The sequence below is a fragment of the Hypoxylon fragiforme genome (genome assembly GCF_022984875.1).
Source record: "Hypoxylon fragiforme strain CBS 206.31 chromosome Unknown GGS25scaffold_1, whole genome shotgun sequence".
NCBI lineage: Eukaryota > Fungi > Ascomycota > Sordariomycetes > Xylariales > Hypoxylaceae > Hypoxylon > Hypoxylon fragiforme.
Window position 1 is genome coordinate 4398747 of NW_026054756.1, and position 25560 is coordinate 4424306.

The 25560-nt window shown below is 42.5% G+C and overlaps 9 protein-coding genes across 9 annotated transcripts; 6 read left to right on the top strand and 3 right to left on the bottom strand.

The window, feature by feature from the left end:
• The first annotated feature begins 4333 nt into the window (after positions 1-4333).
• On the top strand, positions 4334-5837 carry GGS25DRAFT_64238 (uncharacterized protein). The gene is made up of 3 exons (XM_049265926.1): positions 4334-4537; positions 4599-5748; positions 5805-5837. Exon 2 carries the CDS (start codon positions 4630-4632, stop codon positions 5689-5691), a length of 1062 nt encoding a protein of 353 aa, XP_049122073.1. The 5' UTR covers positions 4334-4537; positions 4599-4629; the 3' UTR covers positions 5692-5748; positions 5805-5837.
• A 14-nt stretch (positions 5838-5851) lies between these two features.
• Positions 5852-7970, bottom strand: GGS25DRAFT_64223 (uncharacterized protein). The gene is made up of 2 exons (XM_049265925.1): positions 6916-7970; positions 5852-6856 (listed from the first exon to the last, which is right to left on the bottom strand). The coding sequence occupies exons 1-2, from the start codon at positions 7550-7552 to the stop codon at positions 5928-5930; spliced, it is 1566 nt and encodes a 521-aa protein (XP_049122074.1). The 5' UTR covers positions 7553-7970; the 3' UTR covers positions 5852-5927.
• Positions 7971-9656: 1686 nt separating this feature from the next.
• GGS25DRAFT_512650 (glutathione synthase) lies at positions 9657-11783 on the bottom strand (the record flags this gene model as incomplete). The annotated part of the gene is made up of 2 exons (XM_049262799.1): positions 9657-11188; positions 11702-11783. The coding sequence occupies 2 exons, from the start codon at positions 11781-11783 to the stop codon at positions 9657-9659; spliced, it is 1614 nt and encodes a 537-aa protein (XP_049122075.1).
• A 406-nt stretch (positions 11784-12189) lies between these two features.
• On the top strand, positions 12190-13635 carry GGS25DRAFT_517591 (uncharacterized protein; the record flags this gene model as incomplete). Its single annotated transcript, XM_049263413.1, has 1 exon — positions 12190-13635. One exon carries the CDS (start codon positions 12190-12192, stop codon positions 13633-13635), a length of 1446 nt encoding a protein of 481 aa, XP_049122076.1.
• A 247-nt stretch (positions 13636-13882) lies between these two features.
• On the top strand, positions 13883-14759 carry GGS25DRAFT_472952 (uncharacterized protein). Its single transcript, XM_049259494.1, has one exon. It carries the CDS (start codon positions 14108-14110, stop codon positions 14630-14632), a length of 525 nt encoding a protein of 174 aa, XP_049122077.1. The 5' UTR covers positions 13883-14107; the 3' UTR covers positions 14633-14759.
• Positions 14760-15164: 405 nt separating this feature from the next.
• GGS25DRAFT_472953 (uncharacterized protein) lies at positions 15165-16782 on the bottom strand. The gene is made up of 2 exons (XM_049259495.1): positions 16617-16782; positions 15165-16352 (listed from the first exon to the last, which is right to left on the bottom strand). The coding sequence occupies exon 2, from the start codon at positions 16283-16285 to the stop codon at positions 15305-15307; it is 981 nt and encodes a 326-aa protein (XP_049122078.1). The 5' UTR covers positions 16286-16352; positions 16617-16782; the 3' UTR covers positions 15165-15304.
• Positions 16783-19594: 2812 nt separating this feature from the next.
• GGS25DRAFT_472969 (terpenoid synthase) lies at positions 19595-21551 on the top strand. The gene is made up of 5 exons (XM_049259496.1): positions 19595-19786; positions 19892-20413; positions 20476-21015; positions 21084-21117; positions 21177-21551. The coding sequence occupies exons 2-5, from the start codon at positions 20196-20198 to the stop codon at positions 21477-21479; spliced, it is 1095 nt and encodes a 364-aa protein (XP_049122079.1). The 5' UTR covers positions 19595-19786; positions 19892-20195; the 3' UTR covers positions 21480-21551.
• Positions 21552-21656: 105 nt separating this feature from the next.
• On the top strand, positions 21657-23329 carry GGS25DRAFT_472971 (uncharacterized protein). Its single transcript, XM_049259497.1, has one exon. The coding sequence runs from the start codon at positions 21882-21884 to the stop codon at positions 23136-23138; it is 1257 nt and encodes a 418-aa protein (XP_049122080.1). The 5' UTR covers positions 21657-21881; the 3' UTR covers positions 23139-23329.
• GGS25DRAFT_472974 (uncharacterized protein) lies at positions 23330-25533 on the top strand. The gene is made up of 2 exons (XM_049259498.1): positions 23330-23559; positions 23619-25533. Exon 2 carries the CDS (start codon positions 23826-23828, stop codon positions 25377-25379), a length of 1554 nt encoding a protein of 517 aa, XP_049122081.1. The 5' UTR covers positions 23330-23559; positions 23619-23825; the 3' UTR covers positions 25380-25533.
• The last annotated feature ends 27 nt before the right edge of the window (positions 25534-25560 follow it).

Here is a 25560-nt window from a genome sequence, read left to right on the forward strand (position 1 = left end):
AAGACGAAATTAATTACCGATTATTAAAATAATATTAAAAACGTCTTAAAAATATCGATAATTAAAAAACGATAAGCGAAGAACGTTACATTTAAACTTACGATAATAAAAATAAAAGCCTTTTATTTTTTTTAAGCTTAATTCACGGATTTAATTTATTTAATGTATTAAAATTACGGCGTGATTATATTTTTTAAAATAAATGTTTCTTTAAAATAAGGTTATAACGTTATAGTTTTTTACTATAAGGACGGATGAAACGATAATATATTTAATGTGAATAATATATATTTAATTTAATTCCTTAGTAAAATATTCATTAAAGCGAAAACTAATTATTAAACCATAAAATTAAAAGTGTTTTACTTAATATAAACTTATTAACATTTTTAGGTGTAAGTTTAATTATGTAAATATCTTATAATAATTTTAACGAATTATAAATCCACCCATGGCGTGGTAAATTAAAGTTTTTTACGTTTTATTAATTTAACTAAATTAAATATACGGTTTATGCTAATTTTAATATATTTATTTTAATTTTCCTTAAACATTTAATATATTTCCGGTTAATTAAATTTAATATTAAATACTTTATCCCGTTTGCCGATACTACTTAACCCCGACGACGAAAAGGAGGTTATTAAGGAAATAAAAAACGTTTTAAACGATATTATTAACGATTTTAATTACACTTCTTAACATTACACACCCTTTATCCTTAATTTAAAACCTTTTATATTTTCCCGTTTAACACTTAATAACACCGGATAATATAATTATAACTTTAACGTAAAAAATAATAACTGCGATAAACATTCCTTGCTTTTACCGCTAAATTTTAACTATATAGTAAAAACATACGTTTAAATAAACGACGTTAAAAAGCAAGTCATAATAATAAAATATATTAACGATTTTTATCTTATTAAGATTATTATTAAGTTAAGGGTTTAAAAATAAGCGTAACGTTTGGCTTAAAATTTTACATATATATTTAAGAACGACGGCTTTTTTTAAATAAAAAAGCGGGATAATTATTAAAGGTTATATATTCTTAAAAGCTAAGTATAAGCATTTTTTAAGGCGGTCCATAATAAAAAGTACCATTTTAAACCACGTCGTATAACATATAACTTAAACGGCTTTAACGTTTAATATTTAACAAAGAAACTACGTTAATACCTCGCCTATTATTTGTATTATTAACTTAATTAAATAAATTACCGAAAAACCTTAAAAGAATTAAAATCGATTATAAAGCTTAACATCCCTTACTATAAGATTTATATGGATTTTATAGTCGATTTACCTAAGGTTAACGCTAAGGGGACCATGTGGTATATACCGGGTTACGATTATTACGATTCTTTTATAACGGTTATTAATAAGTTTAACAAAAAAACCTTATTAATTCCCGGATATTTAACGTACACCGCCGGGGATTAAACTAAGGTGCTTCATAAAATGCTTATTACGGCAAATTAAGGCTTTTTAATAAAAATAATTACAAATAAGGATTAAAAGTTTATTAACGAAGTATAACAAACGTTTTAACGTTGTAACGGTATTAAAATTATTATAATAACGGGCTATCATGCTTAAACGAATAATGCGAGTAAAAGGCGCAACTAAGATATTAAAATTACAATAAGGTTTTAATGTATTACCTTTTTTAACATTTTTTAAAATAAAATATTAAACGTTTTTTAACATAACTTTAATAACTTTTATCACTTGGTATTTAAGAGGTTGCTAAATAAGGTTATATTAGGTTTTAAGTCTTATACCTTATTATCCATTTTAAAAGTGGACATTGGCGTAATAAACTTTAAAGTTTAAAGGGATATATATTAATAAGAAGTTTAAGCCGTTATTAACTATGCTACGGTTAACGTTAAAATCCGTTATAATATTAAGTAAAACCTTTAATAATTTAACGTCGAAAAGGAGGTTTTCTTTAAGTTTCACAAGGGTTATTATTTATTTAAGAAATCGGAGTGGAAGTAATTTAAGTAACGCGTAAATCCTTTTATAATTATAAAAAAGATTAAGGATTTAACCTACGAGTTAAATTTTCTACGATATTAACGGATTTACCGTGTTATTTTAATCGCTTACCTCGCTTTTACACCTACCGGTGCGAACCCCTAATTAAAGCGTTAGTTAAAACCGGGCCAAGTTTTTATCGACAAGGATAATAATAACTTAGTTTTATATAAGATTAAAAGACTTAAAAAACGTCGAATTAACCGCGTTAAAGGACGCCCCATGTTAAAATATCTGATATTTTAAAAAAGTTACGGTTTAAAATTTAATAAATAATATTTAAAACTACTTCTAATGTAAAATGTTACATAACTTGTTAAGGAGTTTAATAAAAATTACCAACTTATTTTTAATAAGTTAAAGCTAATTAAAAAATTAAATTTAACTAATAAACTAACCCCCACATATAATATTAATACCTTTACCATAATCCTTTTAAACGACTAATAAGTTAATTAAAAAATAATCCACATCGTTAAAAAAGGGCGGGGAAGGCCGAGAAAAGCCAAACAAATTAAATAAATACTTAAATTAATAATTTTAATCGGATCGTGATAATTCTTAATTACAAGTATACACAAAAAAAAAAAAAAAAACAAAAAAAAAAAAGGCGTAAGGGTAATAATAAAGCTATTTGTCATATACCCTTAAACGCTCCTTTTATTAAAAGTAGCTAAATATATAAGTAAATAATTAAGGTCTTTAAATCTTAACTAACCTTTCTAATATAAGCTTTTTTAATCTAATCTTATAATACTTATACTAAGACTAACATACGACATATAATTAAAAAAATATTTAAAATTAAAACTATTAAATAAAATTTAAGTTTAAAAGTTTTAAAGGTGTTAAAAGCTTTTAATATATTTTTAAAAGTTATTATATACTTTTTAAACTATTATTTACTTTTTTAAATAACTTTATAATTAAATATCGTTTTAATTTAAGACTTATATTAATTAATTAATAATTAAATACTTTTTTACTTATATTTAATTACACGTTTATAATTATATATTTTAAAAAGTTATTTAAATTAAATTAATATAAGTAATTAAAAGCGTTAAAAGCGTTAAAAGCGTTAAATAAAAGTTAAATTTAAAATTAAAAAAATATATAAAAATATAAATAAAGCCTTAATAATAAAAAATAAAAGTATAAATAATAACACTTTTTAAATTAAGTTTATAATTATTTTATTATAATATTTAATTTTAAAGATTTTTTTATTTAATTATAACGTTTTAATTTATTTTAATTAAAATTATATTAAAAATTATTATATTCGTTAATAATTATAATATAATAATTAAATTAAATCGTTTTAAATTAAATTTTTAATAAAAATAATTATAATATTTAACCTTAAAAACTTTTTTTTATTTAATTATTATATTTAAAAAGTTTTAAAAAACGCAACGTTTAAAAAGCTTTTTTAAAAAACTTTTAAAACGTGTTAATTATTATTTATTATAATCGCATAAAACACCGCGTTTATAACGTTAAATAATAATTAAAATAAAAGATTTAATGTTTTTTATTTAATAGTTATTTTATTTAATTATAAAAAAGTTAAAAAGAAAAAAAATATTTATTAAAATATTTTTACTTTTATATAATTTTTTATAATAAATATTTTAAATAATGTTTAAAGCTTAAAAAATAAGTGTAATTTTAAAGCTTTAAGCTTTAAAAATCGTATTTATTATAATAACGTTAATAATAATTTAATTTAACTTAATTATAAAATAACTTATAATTTATAATTTATAATTTATAAATATTTTTAATTTTACATTTAAATTAATTAAAAACTTAATAATTTTAATAAATGAGATAAACTTAATTAAATATTTTAAATTAATTAATGAATTAATTAATTAATTAAATTAGTGGTATTTTAACTAAAATTTGACATAATACGCTTAAACCATAAGTCTGTGTTCACTGAGATAACCTAAATCCGCAGTAAAAGTACTTAGCTTTTTGTCCGCAGTATGGCGCTAGTAGCGCAGCTCCGGCGGCTCCAGTACACACCAAGTTGTCAATCAATTGCGACCCATTCAAACCATCTTCAAATTCTTGATTGAAGCCAACAATTTGAAGGGCTCCATTCAAGGAGTAAATTGATTCCGGTTGCACGATTGCAGCTGCTCTATTGCAAGAGTTATCCATGGTTGAAGTTGCAACCAGTACCGTGCATGGGCCACCTACGTTACCACCTTGATTGAAGACTTGATACAGTAGCGCCCGAAGAGATCAATCAAAGATCAATTAAAATCTTAATCAATACAATTATTGGAGATCTGAGACATATATCAATCAATTCGTCTTGTCGAGGCGACAAGGACGGATGTCTTTTGGGATTTTCAAAAAATTGTTTGGATGGGTTGAAGTGGATTTGGTATGGCGTTGAATTGGGTGTGGCAGAGGTACTTGTGCGCGCACCTAATTTGTGTGGGAGATCAAGTAGCACTGGGGACGAAATGCATGTACTCCTACTGCGGATTTAGTGTTGCTCATTTTTTATTAATAATAGCTTATAATAGCTTAAGGCTGCTATGACAATTTATTTCACACATGGATTATTTTTCCCAATATTTACACACGATTAAATTATCCGCTCGCGAGCCCGAGATCCGCGGCCTTATCGCACAAGGAGCCGAAGATGTGCGAGCAATATTATGCCAGCCTTGGGGGGCTGACGAGGTGTTATCATATGTGCGACGTGAAATCTCTGCGGCTGAGCACGCTCGCCAGGTAACAGGCATCATGTGGTACCTGACATCCATAGCCGTGGAGCGCAACCAGACATTTCGAGCTGGTGCTTTTGTATGTCGTGATCCCCATGGTCGACTATCAGCGTACTTCCGGGGCATTGGCAGATTACGGACTAGCAGCCACCTCAAACGGCAAAGCGCCTCAGGCTGTACGGGCGGGGTTGACCTCTTCGCGGGTGAAGATGATTTACCACCGCTCGCCAATGGCCATCGACATGTGCTTTACATTGCTATTCTGCACGACGAAAGGCGTGGTAGTTGCCTGTTTCTTAAGCCGGAGCACTATGGCGTCTCCAGCCTTTCAGATCTAACTCACCATGCGGTGCGGTACGCTAAGTCGTTGGTGCGGCGATATTTCGTCCATGGCGGTAATGAAATCGTCGGCATGCGAAAGGAACGTATTCCGGATCAGTTCGTACGCGACTTCCGGAACGCGGTTGCCAAACTTCCTGACGGGCCGAGTGCTATCGCCGAGGTAGGCTGTCGCGGCGATGGCGAAGGAATTGGATACATGCACGAATACCTGACTGATAAGGTGGATGATGTGACTCTCTCGGAGTCAGACCGCGACTTGTTGCTCGCGATTCTCCTTCGCCTTAGGTCGGAGTATGACTTTGTCGCTTTGCGATTCGGTAATGAGGTGTTCCTTGACCTCCCCGCCGATATCTCTGGAGATCTTCCCCAGGCGCCTGGGGTGTACGGTCCATCGAGATCACTGCAAGAATTAGGTTCCTACTCCGGTGAAGAGACTCGCGAACTAGGGACTCCGCTGATGGGAATTGTTTATGTGCCGTCCCGTATCTCGGATCAGTCGGTTAGCAAAGAATCGACACAAGCAACCTTGGATAAAATCCAGGGATGAAACAATAGGGAATGGAGCTTTCTACTGGACTAGAGGTATTAAACATATGGGCTAATGGTTAGTTTATTAAGTGTGTTGGTATATTAAGCGTGTTCACTGATGTTCTTCGCAAGACTTGTTTTGCTAACTGAATCAAAATCATCCCCTGAAAAGGGGCTATTCACTCTAATTTGTAGACATGATGGTGACCCAGTTTTGCGGCTATTCTCCACACCCCCCTTAAACAGAACTGAGCTTTAGGCCATCTTGTCTGCCGATTGCTTCGAGCTGTGCGACGGTCTCCTTTGAAATAGATTTAGAACGAAATCCAACATTGATCTACTCACATCTACCAGAGAATCGGAAATGGAGTAAATAACCAGAACAAAGATGGCGACGGGTATTGAAATGGCAAAGTACAACCAGAATTTCTCTTGTCCGGGACCGTAAGGCTCCGACATGCTGAATAAAGACGAAATCACCGACAATGGAACAAAGACTAGGCCGATAAAGGTCAGATTCCTCGACCTTTCTGCTGTTAGCAACGAGAGCTGCTGTTCTCTGAATGCCTGTCTGTTTCCGGCAATGCTGACGAGACCAGTAATAGAAGAGTTAGCTCTGTCTACTGACTGCCTAATCCAACTGAAGCGGTGATATAAAAAGCGGAAGTCAACATCGACATCTTGCCATGAGCTGATCTGGTTGAAGTCGGGTGGCTCAAGTGGAACGCGAAGCTGAACGAGTACTTCCTCCAGGTCTATAAAAAAGTGACCGAGCCGTCGCTCTAGTGTCTGGGTATCGCTCCAATTCGCCTCCACCGCCGACAAGTCGAAGCGAGCAAAGTTAGATTGACGACCCATGCCTCGCAAAGTTTCCATCACGTTCTTTCTAAGATAGTCGAAATGCTTTGTGTAGTGGCTCGCGATGATTTTTTTGAGGAATAGAGACACCGATTCCGGTCTCGACATATCTACGAGGTTATGGTGTGTAGTGAGGTAGAAGAGCATGTCATTGGCGATTGATGTCCTCGGCGGTCCTCGGCGGCACCGCACTTGAGCATCAAGTGGAACGAAGTCGATATAACCATCCCCTGGAAGCCCTGGGGTGACTGGGACTACGAGGCCCTTCATAGGACCATCATCTAAGATTTTGATCCTACGGATTGGGGGGTCACACATTACGATACCTGATGTATATCAACTTAGAAAGAAGACCTGACAAGAGGAAGAGGGCAAAAGAACCTACTGTCCCATCCGCTATTAGCTGATCTAGCTCGGCTCCAGAAGACGCACCTCCGGTGGATGATTCCTGCGCTGCCGAACGTCCCATTGAGTCTTGTGGTCCGGATGATTCGTGCTGTGTCCGGACACCGAGCTCGAAATTTGTCACGGATCGGTTCCGGCAACAAAACCATTTCTTGATAGCTCATGCATAAGTAGCCCCTGCTGGCATGGCTCGAAGCTAGCAAACTCGACTGACCTCGGTCTGGTGGCACGGCAACCGTGGTGATTCTTTCATAGTCTATAAAAATAGACGGGTGTAGGCCGAAATACGGACCCAGAACGCCGACGAAATCGTGATTGGCACCTTCGACGATATAGACACTGTTGCCTTGGGTTTTCGACTGACTGTTTAGATATAGCCGCAGCGTCTCAGAATCATTAAACTCGCGTCGGACCAAAGTCGCAGATGCTTGTCCATTGGACTCATTCTCTTGCCATTCAAGCACTATCACGCGACATTCCCGATTCGGCCAAAAGACTCCATATCTTGTCATTTTCTCATCTGGCCAGCGCAATCTCGGGTCTGACCCGCACAGATCTCGTGCCAGGTCTTGATATTCGCCATCCGGGGCGATCCACGAACCATCACCTGCCGGCATCGTGTCTAACTGAGGAGATTTTGGTACTGATATAATGTTGAACTGACTCGACTCTACGAAATATAATGTGCCTCATTAGCGGTATGGGGCAAGTCAGGGACACTGCGCCTATTGGCTGCATACCAACCTGCATGCTAATCTGCCTAACAACGTGCCTGCCTGCCTGCCTGCATGTTTGCCGACTTGTCTGCCTAGTAGGCGCCTATCTAGTAGCTATTTACATTAGTAGCTGAAAACCCTCTACAATGGGTTAAATAAGTACATGCAGGGTTTCCGTGATCGGGTTGCGTAAGTCAGCAAAGTCGTATTGAAAAGTATGGCTCAGTATGTGTGCTTTGAGATCATATTATTTTATAATGTCTTTGAATAATTATATAAATACTTGCACCAAAATACATGGATGACAAGAACTAACGAACTCACTTATATGAGAAGTGTGTTCTTGCTGGCACCATTCGGCAGTTTCGATCTCAGTATGAGTCCCGGATATGAACGTCCCTCGACGCCATTATTCCAGTCAGCCTGGTAAGGTAGTTGGTTAACCGTAAAGTAGAGATATCCGTCCCAGCCCACGTTAGCACTATCAGGCCAAATAATGCGAGGATCTCTGACGTATGGCATGGTTAACTGCGTTGAATAACTATGGATGACGTTAGCGATAGGTAACCCTAATAAGGTAGGGACCGAGAGTAGGGCATCACGTACTTATACATATATATGGCATTGTGCTCTGGCATTAGCATATACACATTACCAAGACTATCCCCTGCAAATCCGTTGGCGTTCCCCCCTCTTTGGCCTAGTGTTTTGACGTTGTCGAAAGCTCGTTTATTCGCCAATGGGTCTAGGTTTGGGTTAGTACGTAGATATTGTGTCTCTATCGAATATAAATAATCGGTAGTCAGCGCCGAGTAATACATGACCTATGTTGCTCGTTAATTACTGTTCGGCCGATGTGATCCATGTACTGCACCTCCCCATATTGATCCAGCTCGGCGCCGTCAAGGCCTTCCTCCTGAAAGCCCAGTGGATGCCCCTTTTGACGTAGATAAAAGGGCAGCCCCTGATAGCTGGGTACATCCTGAGATACTACCTGAGTGCTAGGATGTTGGTTGAGCTGTCTCCAACTCTCCCCGGTGACCAAATCGACCATGATGAACCCAGTTCTCCCTTCGTTGCTACTATCGACGATGTATACGATTCCGCCGCCAGAGTCAGTGGCGTTAGTCCTTAGATCAAATCGTAGGTCGTTCATATATGAGTCCGGAAAATGAACATTGGGCGGCAGGGTATACGTCTTCTGTATGCGATTCGTCGTCAGGTTCACCGCCACCAATTTTGGACCGCCCGGAGCAGCGTATGGTATAGTAATAGCCCCCGACTGATTGATAGTCGAACGTCCCGTATCTAGTACCCAAAGCGTGTCGTCAGGTGTCACATATAGCGCTTGAACGCTGACGAAATGGCTTGCGTCGTTGCTGCCGAAAGTGACGCCATTAACTGTATCGTAAAGCCCAAGAGGTGGTGTGTTCAACTCTAGGCTAGGATAGGCCACCTCGGCTGTCTCATTTGTGACTTCGCCGAGAGTATATGCATATGTTCCGCGTGTGTAGCAGGTGAATACTCGGCCGGTTTTGGACACGGCTAACCCGATAGGCCACTGGTCGTAGAAATAATGGTACTCCTCTACCGGTGGACCATAGGTGCCCGTGTCAATGCGAACATTCCGCGGGCCGGTGTTCGCGAATGTACTGTTGAGGACCACAGGAAAGCTGGCTTGCGCAACTGCCTCGCCAAGCGTCGCAGCTAGAAAAAGAAAAGGGGATAACATAATTCACATACCTATGATATTATTCTGTCAAGTGTGTAGGTTGGTGGGCTTTAACTGCTCCTTGTGTGAAGGATCCCAAGCCTTCAGACAGTTCTTTTAATGAAATATAAGATATAAAATATATGATGCTGAGATGCAGTGATGGCTTGAATGTGATGTAATATAGAGTAATGCGGGGAGCATATGTAGGGTAGCACATACATGCTATCATAGATCATGGATGTGTTCATGAAGAAAACCTAACTTAGACGCCTAAGTATATCAAGAATATATTCAGAAGAGGGATGGACAGTCAAAACACCCGTAGCCCTTGACCACGCTCATTTCTTCTACATGTTTGGATTTTGTTTTGAATGTCCAACCAGCCCCTGAGCTTTCCAAAATTTGAGGCCTCTCCCCTGACCCCCCTTTTCGTCGCCATAGACATGTACCAAGCACGCCCAACTCAGAAACAACCGGACCTTGAAAAGTCGATTCAGGAGATACCAAAACACCATGCATTGGAATAGGATGTATTTTTTCCATCAAGATATATTTGCTTCGCGCTTCTCTCGGGACCGTGTCGAGAAAGTCCGGGATGTCAGCTCCGTAGATGTTATGCCCCCCTCCTTCGAGCGATGGCTTCAGAACGTAATTGGTGGCCTCTTTTCTATCGCGGGTTATTTTTTCAATCATTATTCCATCACCGTCTCCGTCTTCTGGTGGATCCATGGGAAACTGTGGCATAAACGTGTGACGTAGAGTACCAACAGCTTTCTCAGAACTCAAGAACCGCTCTAATACTCCAGGCCTGGTGAGTGCTTGTTGCACCTTTTTGAAGCCTGCCATATGAGATAATATGGTCGGGCACTTGATTGCGCGCGAAATCTCGAGCAGGAGGCGAGCATCGATTCCTTTTTGGTCGTACTCGTGAGAGTCGTACCCAGCTCGCTGGTACACAACCGAAATCTCGATAGGCACGGTCTCCGGGGTCAGCTGGAAGAGTAGTTCACGATTCGGGCCCAGTCTGCATTTTTGTAGGACTGCACCACCAAAACAAACACGAAAGAGCATAATAGGGGGCTTTCTCTCCAACAGGGCATACTCAATAGGCCGTTCATCGCAAATATTAACATTGTTCGGCTGTACCGTCATGAGTATAGCTGCCTGGCACGTCTGCGATATTGGTGGTCCATATGCTTGATGTGCGACAGCTAGTGCCTCTACGATAGACATGAGTGAGCTGTTTGCTGGGAGAGAAGCGGTTTCGTGAACCCCTTTATGTATGAGATAGCGATGCATATTTGCCACGATATTGGCGTGAGTTCCCCCAGCGCACGAATAGGTGTTGAATTCCACCTGCTTAAGCTCCGAGTCCAATACTGATCGATCCACCTGGTCACTTGGATCCGTATATATGCCGTGCTGCCCTTCTGTACTCTTTTGATTGTAGTGGAGCATGTAATCACTCCTGAAAATTCCGCACCGCAATGGTTGCACCTCGCCCTTCTCCCTTACCCGTTCCCATATCGACCATAGCTTCCCCACATGTTCATCCACCTCTCCCAACGGACGAATAATGGATTCAAGCCAGTCATAATCTTCGCTTACACTCATGTATAGCTCGTTGAAAAATGGTTGAATATCTTGAGCGTGTTCAAAATGTAGACGAGGAAACCTCGTGGGAACAACGCTGACGCCAATTGGATGGGCCACAGCCACGGCTGACTCAAGATCTGTGAGAGCACGGGGTATTTTCAAGAGGGATCCATGGGAAATCTGGTAGTCTTCTAACTCAAACAGGATTCTTTCCAACTTGTCGTCTCCTAGTCTTGTTACTTGCATGCTTGTATGTTATGAACTCACGTACTGTCTCAAGGTACCTAGTAGACAATGACAGAGACAATGATCTCGACTACACGCATTAAAAGAGGAAGGAATTTCCCCACTTCTCATGCAATACAAGATGTATACGCCTCATTGTTTTACAAACAACTAACCTTAACCTACTCCTCTCTTGAAATCTCATCATCCCGATATATTCCGGGTATACAGAGTTGAATAATGCCCACAATAACGCTACCCCTATTCATATGACAAGAAATTGAAATTCTACTATGAACGACCAGACAAAAGGGGGGTCATTATCCATAGACTATAGGATGCTGGTATACAATATGTAAGCTTATCAAGACATTAAGACACATACCACCCCTCCCAGCACTATTAATCCTATTCTCCCGGCCTTATGCCCACCAAGTAATACTTAATAAGCAGAAGTCAAACTATACTTCTACACACAATCAAGCACAGACTAAGAACAGTTAAACGCCACTTACCTGAACTATCAGACTGAGTCACAACAACCCGTGGCATTACACTATAAGAAGTTTCTTTCTCAGTCTGTCGGACTCTGTCCATCTCATAGTACCTTAGGTAGGTATGATATCGAATTTATACCTTTTTCTTGTAAGCATTGGAGTGAATGGCGCGTACTTAGACGTGTGAGAGTTTTGCTGGCACTTCGTAGTACACCATATAGCATGAGTCTTATCGCCATAGTAAAACCATAAATTCTTCCGATTCTTACCTACCCGCAAAGACTCAATACACAGATTGATGCTCCCGGGCATTTCTTCAGAGGCCATAGTGTTCTGATCGGTCTTTGGCCTGATATCACTGAAATTCTCATCCATGGTACCTAGCCCGGCCCAAGACAACTGTCAAATGTTTCACTTCGAGTAGATTCTTGGGATTCGCATTTACGTGCGCTACGAACCCACAACACACAACCACCCTCGTATGTAATCTCAGCATTTTCGAGCAAATGCCGGGGTTATTTACATCTCTGTGGAAGCGGAGAAGCCCTCCGTCTCATCATGGAGATGCACCCGCACCATCGTCGTCAAAACCACCTCCCCGTGGTTTACGAAGATTCTTTCACCGTCTGCGGGCAAAGTTCAAAGGTGATGATACACCACCTCCGAAGGAAAATGGATCAAGGGCGGCGCCAGTTCAGCAGACGGCCACCGAGACAACTGCTTCAGGTCATAGACCGACGACTTGCCAATGTGGTGCGAAGAATAAGAGAGCATCGGATCCCGATGGCAAGCTGAAGCCTCATCGACATAGTCATAGCAGCAGATACCCTTCGGTATCTCTCTACCAAATGCAGTTGAGGGCGGAACTCAACAAGATGGCCAATGTGTCAGTGCCAGATGATACAGATTCCACGTCCGGCCCATCGTCAAACCAGATTCTCGATGGACGGCGATGGTCATGTCTGGAAACAAACCTACCTCGCGCTCGTCCACTTGGTCAAGTATTCCCCTCTTCTTTCAATAGAACATCACTCGCCAAAGCTATGGAATCATCCGTGTCAATAGACGAGCCTGAGTTACTGGATGAGAGAGAGAAAGCTCTCCGCATATTGGAGTCTCGGGATAGTCCAGTCAACCATCGCGCTTGCTCCCCGGATACGGTGCGGCGGCGGAGGCAATCCTACCGATTGGCCACTGACCCTCGTATTGATCCTCAGCAGTATTCTGACTTCCGGCACTTCCTGGAACAAGAGATCGCCACAGATCTGGCTCTTCGTCAGCAGATATGGAAGAGTTTGACGCAGGATTTGGGAAATCGGACTAGTTTGCTTGGCCAGCCTGACTACACGACCAAATTTCCAGATTCTGAGACGGTTTCTCCTACAGATAGGAAAGATAGGAGAAGGTCATGCTCGAGCATTGGACATGGAGCCCGATGTGATGGTCATAGTCAAGGAGTGGAACACCAACACCAACCGAATCGAAGACATAGCTTAGGATGCCCAGCTCAACTCAGACCTGAGAACGCCAAGTCAAATGTATGTTCTACCAGTTATGCGAGCACATCAGCACCGAGGGACGATTACGACCACGACCGTCACCATGACCGCCCCCTAGGTACCGAAACTTACACCAACAACAACAGGAAGAGTTGGAGAAACTCTGCTTCCTATCGTGATCTAGAAGAACGCCTGCCAGCCATTGACACGCTGGGAGAACCATCTTGCCAGTGTCGACACGGAGGCAAAAGGCAAAGATGGGCAGACCAGGGCATTCTTCGACGGCCATCTCTTGATAGAAAGCGTGCCTCGACTTCCAGTTTCACACAAGTTGTCTCTCAGTATATCAGACCGGAACGACCTACCAGCATTTACCAAGAGCTTCATAGAGAGCCACACGGCGGCGAGCATAGCAAGGTGGATCCAAAAGAGCATCATCACATTATCAATTAGAATTTCATATTCATAATGATTAGTTTACCTGTCTAGGTATAGATGGGTATCTATTTGGATTTTGCTTTTTCGGCTCTTTTGGTTTTGGCCTGCTACCATTTTTACCCTTTGCTTTTTTTGCTTGCTTGCTTGCTTGCCCGCCTGCCTTCCCGCATAAAAAGATACCTCCAAGTTTACCGATGCAATCATTGTGCAGCTCGGCAAGGGAGATGATTGGATCTATCTGGCTTCACGCACGTGGTGTATGTGGTACGAAGGTGATAAGCCCCCCGCGATCGTGCAGCAATGCTTAGTTCCTCGTGTCACTTCACCGAGTCATCACACCTGTTGCAGGACAATACGACAATACCTTCTTTCTTTTTCTTTTTCATATTCTCTATTGGTTATATCTACTAGCTTTGATACCACAACAAATCCCAACCCTTACCCATCTGCCGAAGAAAAAGAAAAAGCACACACCCCTACCTGCCTCATGGCAGCCAGTAAAGCGATTCCTCGGGAGCGACTTACAGCTCTCCAACAGCTTTATGACTACCTCTGCGAGTGGCTTAACTTCGACGTTGACACGAAGCATTTCGTGCGGGAAATCTTGGACAGTGACTTTGTGAAGCCGTTCTTCACCGAGTACCAAAACGATTATCTTGAAGCCACGACAGATCTCGAGGAGATTGATTGCGACGAGCTGATGGGGTGGTGTAGGTCCACCAACGCGTTCGAGGTGCCTAAATACGCAAACTCTACCATTCCGAACAAGACCAACTGGTCCGTCCTCGATCACGGGGCTCGTTTTCTTGTTCGCGTGCTTCGCTTTAGTTGGGAAAACGGCGGCGAGTGGACGCATGGAAGATTCAGTCCCGACCACGATGAAGAGAGCGATTTGGAGTTTTACCAGGTTTGGGCTATTTTACAATATCTACAGGCCGAGTGGGAGGCAGCCAATTTAGAGGACTGGGATGTGAATAGTGTGGTTGGGACATTTGCGGATATCAGACTGTGAGGTGGCGATAGGTATAGATTATTGTACACTCCCAACATGTCGGGGTTCATACTTGGGAATAGCATCACTCAAAGCATTAGCCTATTGAGAATTACCTGATACCAACAATTTACAATGAAAAGCGCCACCTGTTCATTCTTAATTTTAAGTGTGCATTAGTGAGGCACTTAGTTTAGGGGCTACTCTATTGGAATAGGGCAAAATGATGGTGGGCACCGGCGTGTCTTGAGCACTTACTTAGGTAGGGGTATCAAGATTCTCACAACATGAGGAAGATTACCTCTGATAATGAGATTCATAGATGCCTTACACACCGAGTAAGTACTATCCATCAGCGCCATCTTCATATGATTGTTTGTAAGCAGATCAACAGAAGGTGTTAGGTAATAGAACACTCTAGCCCAACTAGCTTGAACTTCGTACGGACCTGGAAACTTACACATCCCACATAAGCTAAATCATCCTTTCTTTGGGTAAACATATCACTAATGATCACTAGAACAGGTTATTGCCACACCAAACTTGAGAAGTAGTCAGATTTGAAATAGGGGCCATCTTATTTTGAGACCATCCTTATATCTAAGTTTCAGGGCATTATCTAAATATGTACAACTTTTAGGTATCGTAATCATATAGAGCTCATCATATATCCAATTTTTCCTTACTCAGAAACTATGCACCATTCACCCACGTGTCCTCACTACCCCCCGTCTTTTCCGTGCCGCTCTCTTTAGCACTCTCTGATGATGACTCAACATGCTTAGAGATGAGGCTAGAGTAGTCACCGGGCTGCGAGCTTCCGTTCGGAATGTGGAATCGCCTGTCGATTCTGCTCGAAGTCAGGATGAGCAGAATGACGATTTCCACGGCGAAGTTGAAGACGTAGAACGGGGCCTTGCCATGATACCATGCTGGGTTGTTGGCCAATCGTGGGGGCGACCAAGCTGTTCCTGCCTTGAAACCAGCATTGAGTATGCAAAGGCAGGAGACTACCAAGACAATGATAGCTTTAGTCTTCGTGGATCCTTGCCCAAAAGTCTCCTCGGCAGGCGAGCGAGGGAGGATATAGGCAATTGCCACGATGATAACGGGCAGAACCGTGAAAACCAGAAGGTAGGTTATAGCAGTGAGTTGGATGTCACGGTATATTCGCAGGGTGTTTGTATTCAAGGTATAGGAGGATAAGACGATGGTGGTGATGACCATGACCAAAACACAGAAGATGATCACGAACAAGGCCCTGTAAGTGAGGCGGAGGATCTTATTCCAGCCGACAGAGGGTTGCTTTGCTCGTAAGATTCGCTGGGCGAAGATGAGGTTGAGGATGTAGATGAGGAGAATGCCAGCATTAACCAGAATGTTGGCGGCGATACCGAGGCTGACATTCTGCGGCCGGTTAGCCCAGGCTATTCGTAGTACAAGCGTGGTGGTGCGGGCCATGCAAAAGCCAAACATAACGGCAGATGGGATGAACTTGTGTCCTCGCCGCCTGTTTATTTGGAATATGGTCATGTTGGTAGCAGCGAAGGCGAGATACATGGCGATGAAGACGGCGGAGATGGGGACATCGGGTATTATCGTAGGCCTTCCACCGACACCTGCCATTACAGATGCGTAGGGCGGCCCTGCTCGAGCTGCTTGTTGTTGCGACATGTCGTCTGTGTTCTGTTTTCCGGTTTACCCCTTTTCTTTCCTTTTTATCCTTACTCCCCCCTTTCCCCTTTTTGGTGTATCAGATCAGTAAATGGTGTATGATACCAGCCACAGTATGGCGTAACGTAGATGGAACAATACTAAGTTGACGTATGCAGAAGTATGTTGATGTTTTAGGTGTGGGAGCACGACAGTACGATGCAGGGTCCCGTTAGGGCTGACATGCGTGAACAAAGGGGGAGGCGTTTCTAGTTGGGATGATATAAAAGTATATATGATATGGAGGCTGCAGAATATTGAAGTCAAAGTCAGGTTACATAGAAAAACATACAAATGGTGAGACCTACGGCACCTGGGTAGACATATATACCAACCTATACAGGTTATGTGTTAGTTAGATCGGGCTCGCCTTTCGTTTCATTCTTCTTCCAAAGATCAAAAGAGTCATTAGTCCCAAGTCATGTTTACTAATTACGCATGGAACAATAAGATCAAGCTGTAATCTAGTAAATCTAGAATCCCAATAGTACATTTCCTATAACAGGTATTTTACATGTACCTGCCCCCTATTTACATATGGAGTTGTACATTGGGGTATCGCCGCATTCATTAGCTCACATGGCACGGTCAAATCTGAGTGCGACGGCGCCGGTAGTAGCTTTAACCTTCTAAGCTTAATCCTTGAAATCAAAGAGTAGGACCCACTATCCCGGAGTGTCGGCTACTCGGCATAGCCAAAATTGGTGAAAAATCTCCTTTTGGAGGAGCTCGCGTATGATGGAACCAATAGCATAATATAAAAAATCTAGCGCCGTCACGGATCACGGCGTACACGAAGCACCGATGGCCGACTTTTGGAATTAGTAGGTATGTATTGTTGTAGTCTGTTATCCAATTTCAAGTTTGAAATACCTAACATTAAGGTTTGAAGTTACATCAGCATGGAAGCGGCCGAGCCGAGCCTATTTATTTATAGTCGGGACTAGTAACCCCGAAAACAACCTTGGAAGTTGAAGTTGGAACTTAGTTATTTACACAACTTGTATCATTATTCAATATTCTATTATAGTACCTTACCACATGATCTTTTATAGTTATTGTGTGTCGGGTATTATATCTACAGAGACCATCCACAATCTCTGGCCGTCTTGTCTTGCTTCCTCCGATAGTATCTTGTCTTTAAGTTAGACGGCCAAAGCTGAACAACCTTTTCGAACTCATTCTCCACATCCCCCTTGGTGTGCGATGACGATGTCGGCGACGATGACGATGATACGCAGACCATGTGTTCGGGACAGTAACAATGTAGGAGTTCGGTGTTCTCCTTTAAAGAGTTGCATTTCAGGCAGAGAGCCTCCAGCTTTTCCTTTTCAAGATGGCTGCAACATTTCGGCAGAACGATACTATCGTCGTATCGGCTCTTTCCTTTCATGGCCATGCGGCTCTGGGGACAAAACGTCTGCCACTCAAACTGTCTAAATTCCTTGGCTTGGCAACCCTTACCTCGATCACGGCAATACTTATACTCGCTTCCTTTCCATGTGGCACAACCGCATGGGAACCATGTCCCGTAGAATTCGCACATGTCGATCCGCACACTCGGTGTAGGTGATACGTGTAGGTGATACTTGTTGTAACCTTACCTTGCAGCTGCTTTAGAACGATTTGGACAAGAGATATTTTACAGTATTGCCAGCAGAAGTGGTGGCTTAAGAAGAAAAGCCCAATATCCTTTGTCAAAGGCCTTGGCCCGTTTCTTTTAGCCTTTTCCATCACTCTCACTACTCGACCACTGTTTGTGAACAAAGACCTTTGATATAGCCTAATCACCTTCTCTTAGTCTGAATCATTCCCGTCTCAGATACGCCAACTTACAAGATGAGGGGTCGATACTCTGAAAGCAATTGTTCCCGGATTTTCCTCCGAGTTCTTTGTCATTGTTCCATTTACCGGAATGCTAATGCATACCTAGGCTAGTATGAACTATTCCCCAAGACACGTATTCGGCATTGATTAACAAACGTTACCAAAAAACCAATCAAAGTCGTATTGATAATCATGCCTAGTAGGTAACTACTGAGTTACTTAGGCATTTAGATATTAGTTGGTGAACCCTACATTAATATAAGCTGTATTATATGCAGTTTCACGACGAGTTCACACTCTTCATGGTTAAACTTCTAGTGTCCCCTTGGCAATTCAATAATATCCGCATTTCCGTGCCTATTACCTTCCGGTATAGGTATAGACAACCTAGGCCTCGAGAGAATCTATAGCTAGGTGCAGCTACTTCATACTTAGAGATGCATAGAATGCTGGTCAGTCAGGTATACATTTCAGCCTGACTTGCCAGATAGAGTATGTGGCATATTTGTCCTCTCTTGGAGGAACCATGGTTCTGGTTTGAAGGTATTATCGGTATGGCCATGACTAAACCCAGTCAGTTTGACGGACCATTGGATCACCGTCAGGAATATGATCCAATCCTTGGCTACCGCACCATATCCAGCAATCGTGGCTTAATATAGAGCCGAAAAGGTAAGATATCAACATCAGGTGACATCTATGAACTTACCCAGGATCAGACGTTAGCGATAGCAGACCCGGAAACCTGGTACGGTCAGGGTGAATACAATACATGCAATGCATAGTAAGCTTTGTGCTCCGTGTTGAGTTACCTGGTAGGTGGATATATCAGTTGCCAAGCTGCTCAGTCGAAATATGGCAATGATTGCAATGATTTGACGGGGGGGGATTGACATGGTAAATAAGCTTTTCGGGGTATGATTATCCCAAAATATCTTAATAGTTTGATAGTTGCGGAAATCTTGGGGAGTTCGTGCAGGAAATCCATCCCATGTATACCATGTCTCGCTTCGGACCGTTCCCAGCATCATTCTCCTCACATGCAGGATCGAATTATGGAAATATGGGAAATATGGGAATTATGGGGAGAGGTGGGGTCTTTCTAGGGGTTCTTTTTAACTCTATACTGACCTACATGGTTCAGCTGGGAACTGTTAGCAAATCATCGTGAAAGATCCAAGTAATTAATGTGTATAATATATAGATACCTATTAGGTACTTAGCGTACCTGGACACTCACTTCTTTTTTTCTAATCGACCAATCAACATAACATATGTGCAAGGGTAGAAGCTCACCGGTAAGGAAAGGATATAAAAAAAAAAAAAAAAAGAAAAAAAAAAAAGAAAAAAAAAAAAAGAGTTAGATACGCAAGTATGTAGGCATGATACTATACTTGCTTTTTTTTTCTAATTTCAAGGACGATTAACCACCCAGCCTATACCCCATAACCTGCATGGAACACTGCATAGGCAACAGGGATAGAACCACTAGGTTGGAGACTAGATTGGTAGACACTGCAGTGTGAAGACTGATACATACCTATCTTACAAGACCAGCTAAGGTTACATGTGTAAGCTGGCTTTGTTTCCTCATATTGTGTCATACTAGGAGCCTATAGCCCATGTTCTTCAGCGGTAGGTGACAAATTGTCACCCCATTGGCCTAATGACATATGCAATGCCACGTTGGCGTACCTCTTTCTCCTGACTACTCTCGACAACATCCTGACAACTTGGTAGTTTTGATAGTCTCCACCAGATGTCTGTGATAACTTTCGACGAACCTCGTTTAGAATAGCACGAACCGGACAAGGTGGATGGCCTAGTGCGGCCCGAGGAAGGATCTACAGGGAGCTTCGGAACGAGCATACATGTAGATATTTACTATGTGACGCGATCGTGTCTCAGGGTTGATGACCCGAGGATTCGACCAGATAGATAAACGCCTTCCTATTCCCCCCAAGTTGTTGTTTTTGGGACTCGGTTCACCAGCCTCTTGCCTCTTTCCAATATTTATTCTGACCAAGTTATCATTTTTCCAACCATGCACAAAAGTACAGGAGTAGCAGCTCTCAGGAGTTTGCGAGGACAGTTACTTACGATTCCGGACTTGAGGCCCGTTTACGCAAACTGGACTGCTGGGCTCAGCCCCTATTGTGATGAGCTAAGGGCATTTGTTGAAGAGAACATAAACAAGTATGTCAAAGACGAAAAGGCCAAGAAAAAGACAAAGGCCATCGATCTCGGCTGGTTCGCCTCATTGTAAGCTGATTTATCCTGGACGCACGGGCTTGATACATGTTAAACACTTCGATATACTCTAGGACCTATCCAGATGCAGAGCTGGAGCAATTGAAAACGATAGCTCTAATGTCTATGATCTTTTTTATCTTTGATGATACAATCGACAAGGAGATTGAGGACGATACACCAGATTTCGCTTCTGACTTTGACCTTGCCACCAAGCTTAGACAGGAGTCGATAGCTTGTATGCGATATCTATTCTCACAGGACGGTTCCAAGGCCAGCTCTAACCGCCGAGCTCCTCGTGTGCCACAGGAGTTTGCGAGTATCGAGGCATTTGCGCCTAGAGTGACAGCGGCTACTCGAGGTCGTATTGATCTAGACAAGCTTGGCGATGACTTTCAAGAATTCATCGAAGCCAACGCTATAGAACAAGCCTTCCGGCTCTCAGGAAACTTGCCTGACATTAAGGAGTACTGGTCTTACCGCCATGGCGTCGGCGCAGTTTTCCCCTATTGTACTATGAGTCAATATGTGCACAACATCGCTTTGCCCGATAGTCTTGCTTGGTGTGAAGAGGTACAGATCATGCGTCTAGAAACAAGTGCCCAGCCTCTGATGTAAGTTTCATTGTCTCTCGATCTTTCCACCATCTCCTCGTATGGGGACCTCTAAACGGTTCGACTAGTTGCAACGACTTGTACTCGCTGAAGAAAGAAATGGTACGCACTCCTCTTCATTCGCCCCTGAGTCTAAATAACCCAGCTAAATCGAGTTTTAGTACGAGGACACACCGACAAACCTGGTGCCCATTATGATTGCGGAATCTGGAAAGTCGTTGGACTCGGTAGTTGAAGAGCTCGTACAGGGAATGTATGCTTCAGCCCAGTCGTTTGATACTGCGGCTGCCTCTCTCCGAGCTAAAGGGCTTGAGTACGATGAGAAAGTTCAAGCGCAGCTTGAAAAGTTCATCGGAGCATTTGAAAGCTTTCAGACTGGATGCTTTGAGTTTTTCATGAACTCGAAGAGATTTGGAGTCAAGCAATACAAACAAAAGGATGGAAGTTATATCATACCATTGTAAATAGTGTAGCCACCTAGACACGCTCAAACCTGATTAGTCAGAGAAGAAGTTCATCACTCCATTGAATTTAACAGTCGATATATAGTTACACTTGCTTACTAACATGGCATCTAAGGGAAACAGCGTTACCTCCCCCTATACCTTCCATTACCTCATCACTACACTACTGGTAGGTATGACATGGCTAAACGTGGTCCCCACACAACATTGAAGCTTCCCGCAGTATAAAGCTTGTTATATGACCTGTACCTCAAGCTAGCCCCCTACATCAGCTGTTCCACACTCTTTCATTCATAATATACACAGCATATCCTCTCAATTCAATACCAACTCCGTATCAGGTACTATAATAATATTAACAACGACACGCTCCCAACCCTTCATGATTACTAGCATCACAACATGGCAAACCAGCCAGCTTTGACCTTCGGCGTGGAGGTCAAGTTTTTCCTTCTCCCCGATACAGGTATCCGCGGCGATTTCCATCAGAAAACCTACGAGTCAATGGCCATGATATTCCAAAAAAACCTACCCAAGCCGCTACCCACCGCCGTGATCTTAGGGAAATGGAGCAAGTTCACAGGCGACGCGTATACCTTTCCGGGCAGGCACCCGATGGAGCAGAAGGATTGGAAATATTACTATTGCTTTTCGGGGGATCCCAGCGTTTTGGCCGACTTCACCAGGTCGATGGGTATAGTCGCCGAAGGGAAGGGAAGAATAGGCATGGAGATGGCGACTCGCGTCCTCAACTATGACAAACAAGGTTGCGCCGAGTTCAAGGCTGCCATGAATGCCGTTATGGCGGGTGGCAAGCCTTGGGATCCACGGATTGGCTCTTCCCTGATACCCTCATGTACGCCGATGGGCGGACTTCACGTCCATGTCGGTGATAGGGGAGGGCTCAAGTTGAGCACTGCCAAGAGAGTCGCGATTCTAGGATGGCTTCTGGAACCGTGTCTCTTCTCTCTCTGCAGCCATGGACGAGGAAGGAACTTCCATTCACCAGCTCGCAAGAATTCCATCCTGGCCGCGATGAATTTTGAATATGCCGAAATCAACTATGCCAAGGAGGAAGAGGAACTGACGAAGATGTGGAGTCGGTTATACATACGAGATACACATCATGGTCATCAAAACGACGATAATGAGAACCACATCCCCATGTATTTCTCCAGGATAGACAGAAAACGAATCGCTGTCTTAGCGAACGCTAGAAGCATGCAAGAACTGGAGACTTTGCTGTCTTACACAAACCAGCGTACCAAGAACAGACGACTGTGTCTGGCTATATACAACAGAGTGAATGATCACACCACTATTGAGTTTCGTCACTTTCAGGGCACGCACGACCCTGAATTAGCCTGGGAGTGGGTTCGCCTCGTCACAACAATAGTACAGATCGCCTCGACATCAACAGAATCCGAGTTCCAAAAGCTACTTCGGGAAATCTCGTACCAGTATCGAGCAATGAGGCGAAGGTCGAGAGATTATTTAATAAGGCAAGCACAGAAAAAAGGGGCGAAGGATCCATGGCTAGACAGTTGGACGTGGATGCTTCCGATCCTAAACCTTAATGAACATGAACCTTTTTGGAGCCGTTATGTTGCCAGATTGCCCGAGCGAAACGAGGTTGAATGGGGAGGGGCAAGCCTTTAAATATTTTCCTAGACCTTTTGCCAATCTTTAGTCAAACGATGGGCAATCCGATGTCCTAGACTCAGCTGGGTATATTTGAGTCACAGTTACTTCACCTGAAGTTTGATGGATAGGTTTCCTGGCGCAGAGAAGAAAAACCCGTAGAAGCTGGCGTGGGGGTGGTGAATAGCGCATTTGATTACTTGATAGCGTGATAGAAGAAAGTTGTTTATACAGTTTATACTACACTATAGCGTTTAACTAATGAACACCAATAAGAAACCATGACTTTACTTACTGTCTACCTAGGCACCTAACTGAAATACCACATAGGCTAATCTTAACAAAGGAGGTAAAGAATTGGAGGATACATTACATGTAACAGAACAAGGAGGTTCAACACGAGTATAATAGGACAATAAGGGATCGTTCGATAACAATGCTTTGATCAAAGAAATCGTCAGTCTTGCTGTATGATCCTTTCTAATTGTGATACAATACCATTGAACAAGGCCGAGTGTGTAGAATAAATCAAGCTCTCACCCCGTAACCTATGGTTTCGGACATCCTCAAAGGAAAGGCATCGGGCAAGCTCTCTCGCATAAAACAGAAGGCGCTGAATGACCTTGGTCAGTTGATGGGACTCAGACCTGGGGAATTAAACCAACGATATAGCCAACGAAGCAGGCAGGCTTGCTTATTCTCAAAATGGCGACCTCCACGCAGTCGGCAAACCCGACACCGCCACCAGCCAGAAGTCCACTGATAGATCTCCGCCCTCGTAAGCTGGATACCGTGAAGGAATTCAAACCCATGTCAACCACATGCAGAAGCTATGTATTTTATCACACATGCGGATGTAGGTCTAAAGGACCGATTGTTTATCTTTGCACCAAAAACTGCCAGCACGAAGAGTCAACTTTGTTTGTTGGGGGGATGGAATTTGCGTGCGGGGTTCAACCACCACGGGTCGCAGCATGTGGGTTGGAAGACAAGGCTAAGAAAGAGTTTGTCCGAGAAGTAGATACGGCAGACCGACTTGACAAATTCCTGATCCTTCCAGGATGTACAAAAGCCGACGTGGACATGGTAGCTCCCGCTTTTGCTGGGTCTAACAACCAGACATGGCAAGAAGATATCCTGAGCCGCTACGACCAGACACAAGGTCAGAAGAACGCAAAAGTCTTCTCGAAAAAAACACAACATAGTCCCCCTGAGACTAAAGAAAAGGATGAAAACGTGGAAGACATCTTGATTAGCCCGATACCGAAACGCGAACCCCAAGACACGGTATTAGGTAAGGGGGATGGGCAAGCTCACCAGGAGGAGGGGGATGAAGACGTGGAGGAGACCGTAATTGGTCGGATGCCGAAACGCAAACCTCAAGACAAAGTATTGGATAAGGGGAGTGAGCAAGCCCACCAGAAGGAGAAGGAGAAGGAGACGGAGAAGGAGAAGGAGACGGAGAAGGAGAAGGAGACGGAGAAGGAGAAGGAGACGGAGAAGGAGAAGGAGACGGAGAAGAAGGAGACGGAGAAGGAGAAGGTGGGCCAAGCCGAGAATATTGCCGAAAGGAAGAGTGAAAATTACGCGGATATCGGTAGGAGCAGCTTGGAAAGTGGTGCGAAAACTAAAGATGAGAATGTTCCTTGGTGTATGGTCGACGTGAATTACGGAGTGGCTATTACAGGCCACCCGGGCGGCAACAGCGGCAACATTACCCAGGGTAACGTTAAATCCGATCCTCCTCAGGATAACATCAGATCCGATAGCAAGATTGAAACCAAGGCCAATGACGGTTGTAAGGTTGATGTTACTTTCGACAATCGTATCAACGACGAGGCCGAGAACAAGCAAGAGAGCACCGATGAGGACAACGGCGGAGTTCTCGTTAAAACTGCCACCAAAGACGTTGAAGATGACACCCAGAGCGATGAAGCCTCAGACGAAGAGGAGTCTTCAGATGAAGAGGAATCATCGGAAGAAGACGAGGACGATGATGAAGATGACGAAGACACTCTTCACGATGTTCCGCTGGATGACAATGCTGCCCTAAGCGGTGAAGACTACAACCCTTCCGACTATCTGGAAGATGAAATTCCAGTTGAGGATGGTATATGCGACGAGTTTATTGATTACCTTGTAGAGACCGAGGAGAGGGAGCAGAAAGCGAGGGAAGACAAGGAGAAGGAGGAGAAGGCAAAGGCGAACGGAGGCACAGTAGTGGGTAAATTCTTTTCATATTTTCGGGGGTCCAAGTGATGGAAGTTTTCGCGTATGATGAATACTTTGTAGAAGCTAGATATACTTGGAATTTTATTTTAATTATTTTAATTATTTGTACACACATATGAATCAGGCATTTCATTGTGGTTAACAAGATTGATGAAGATTGATGAAGATTGATGAAGATTGAAATATTTCATGTTGTTGAAACATTGAA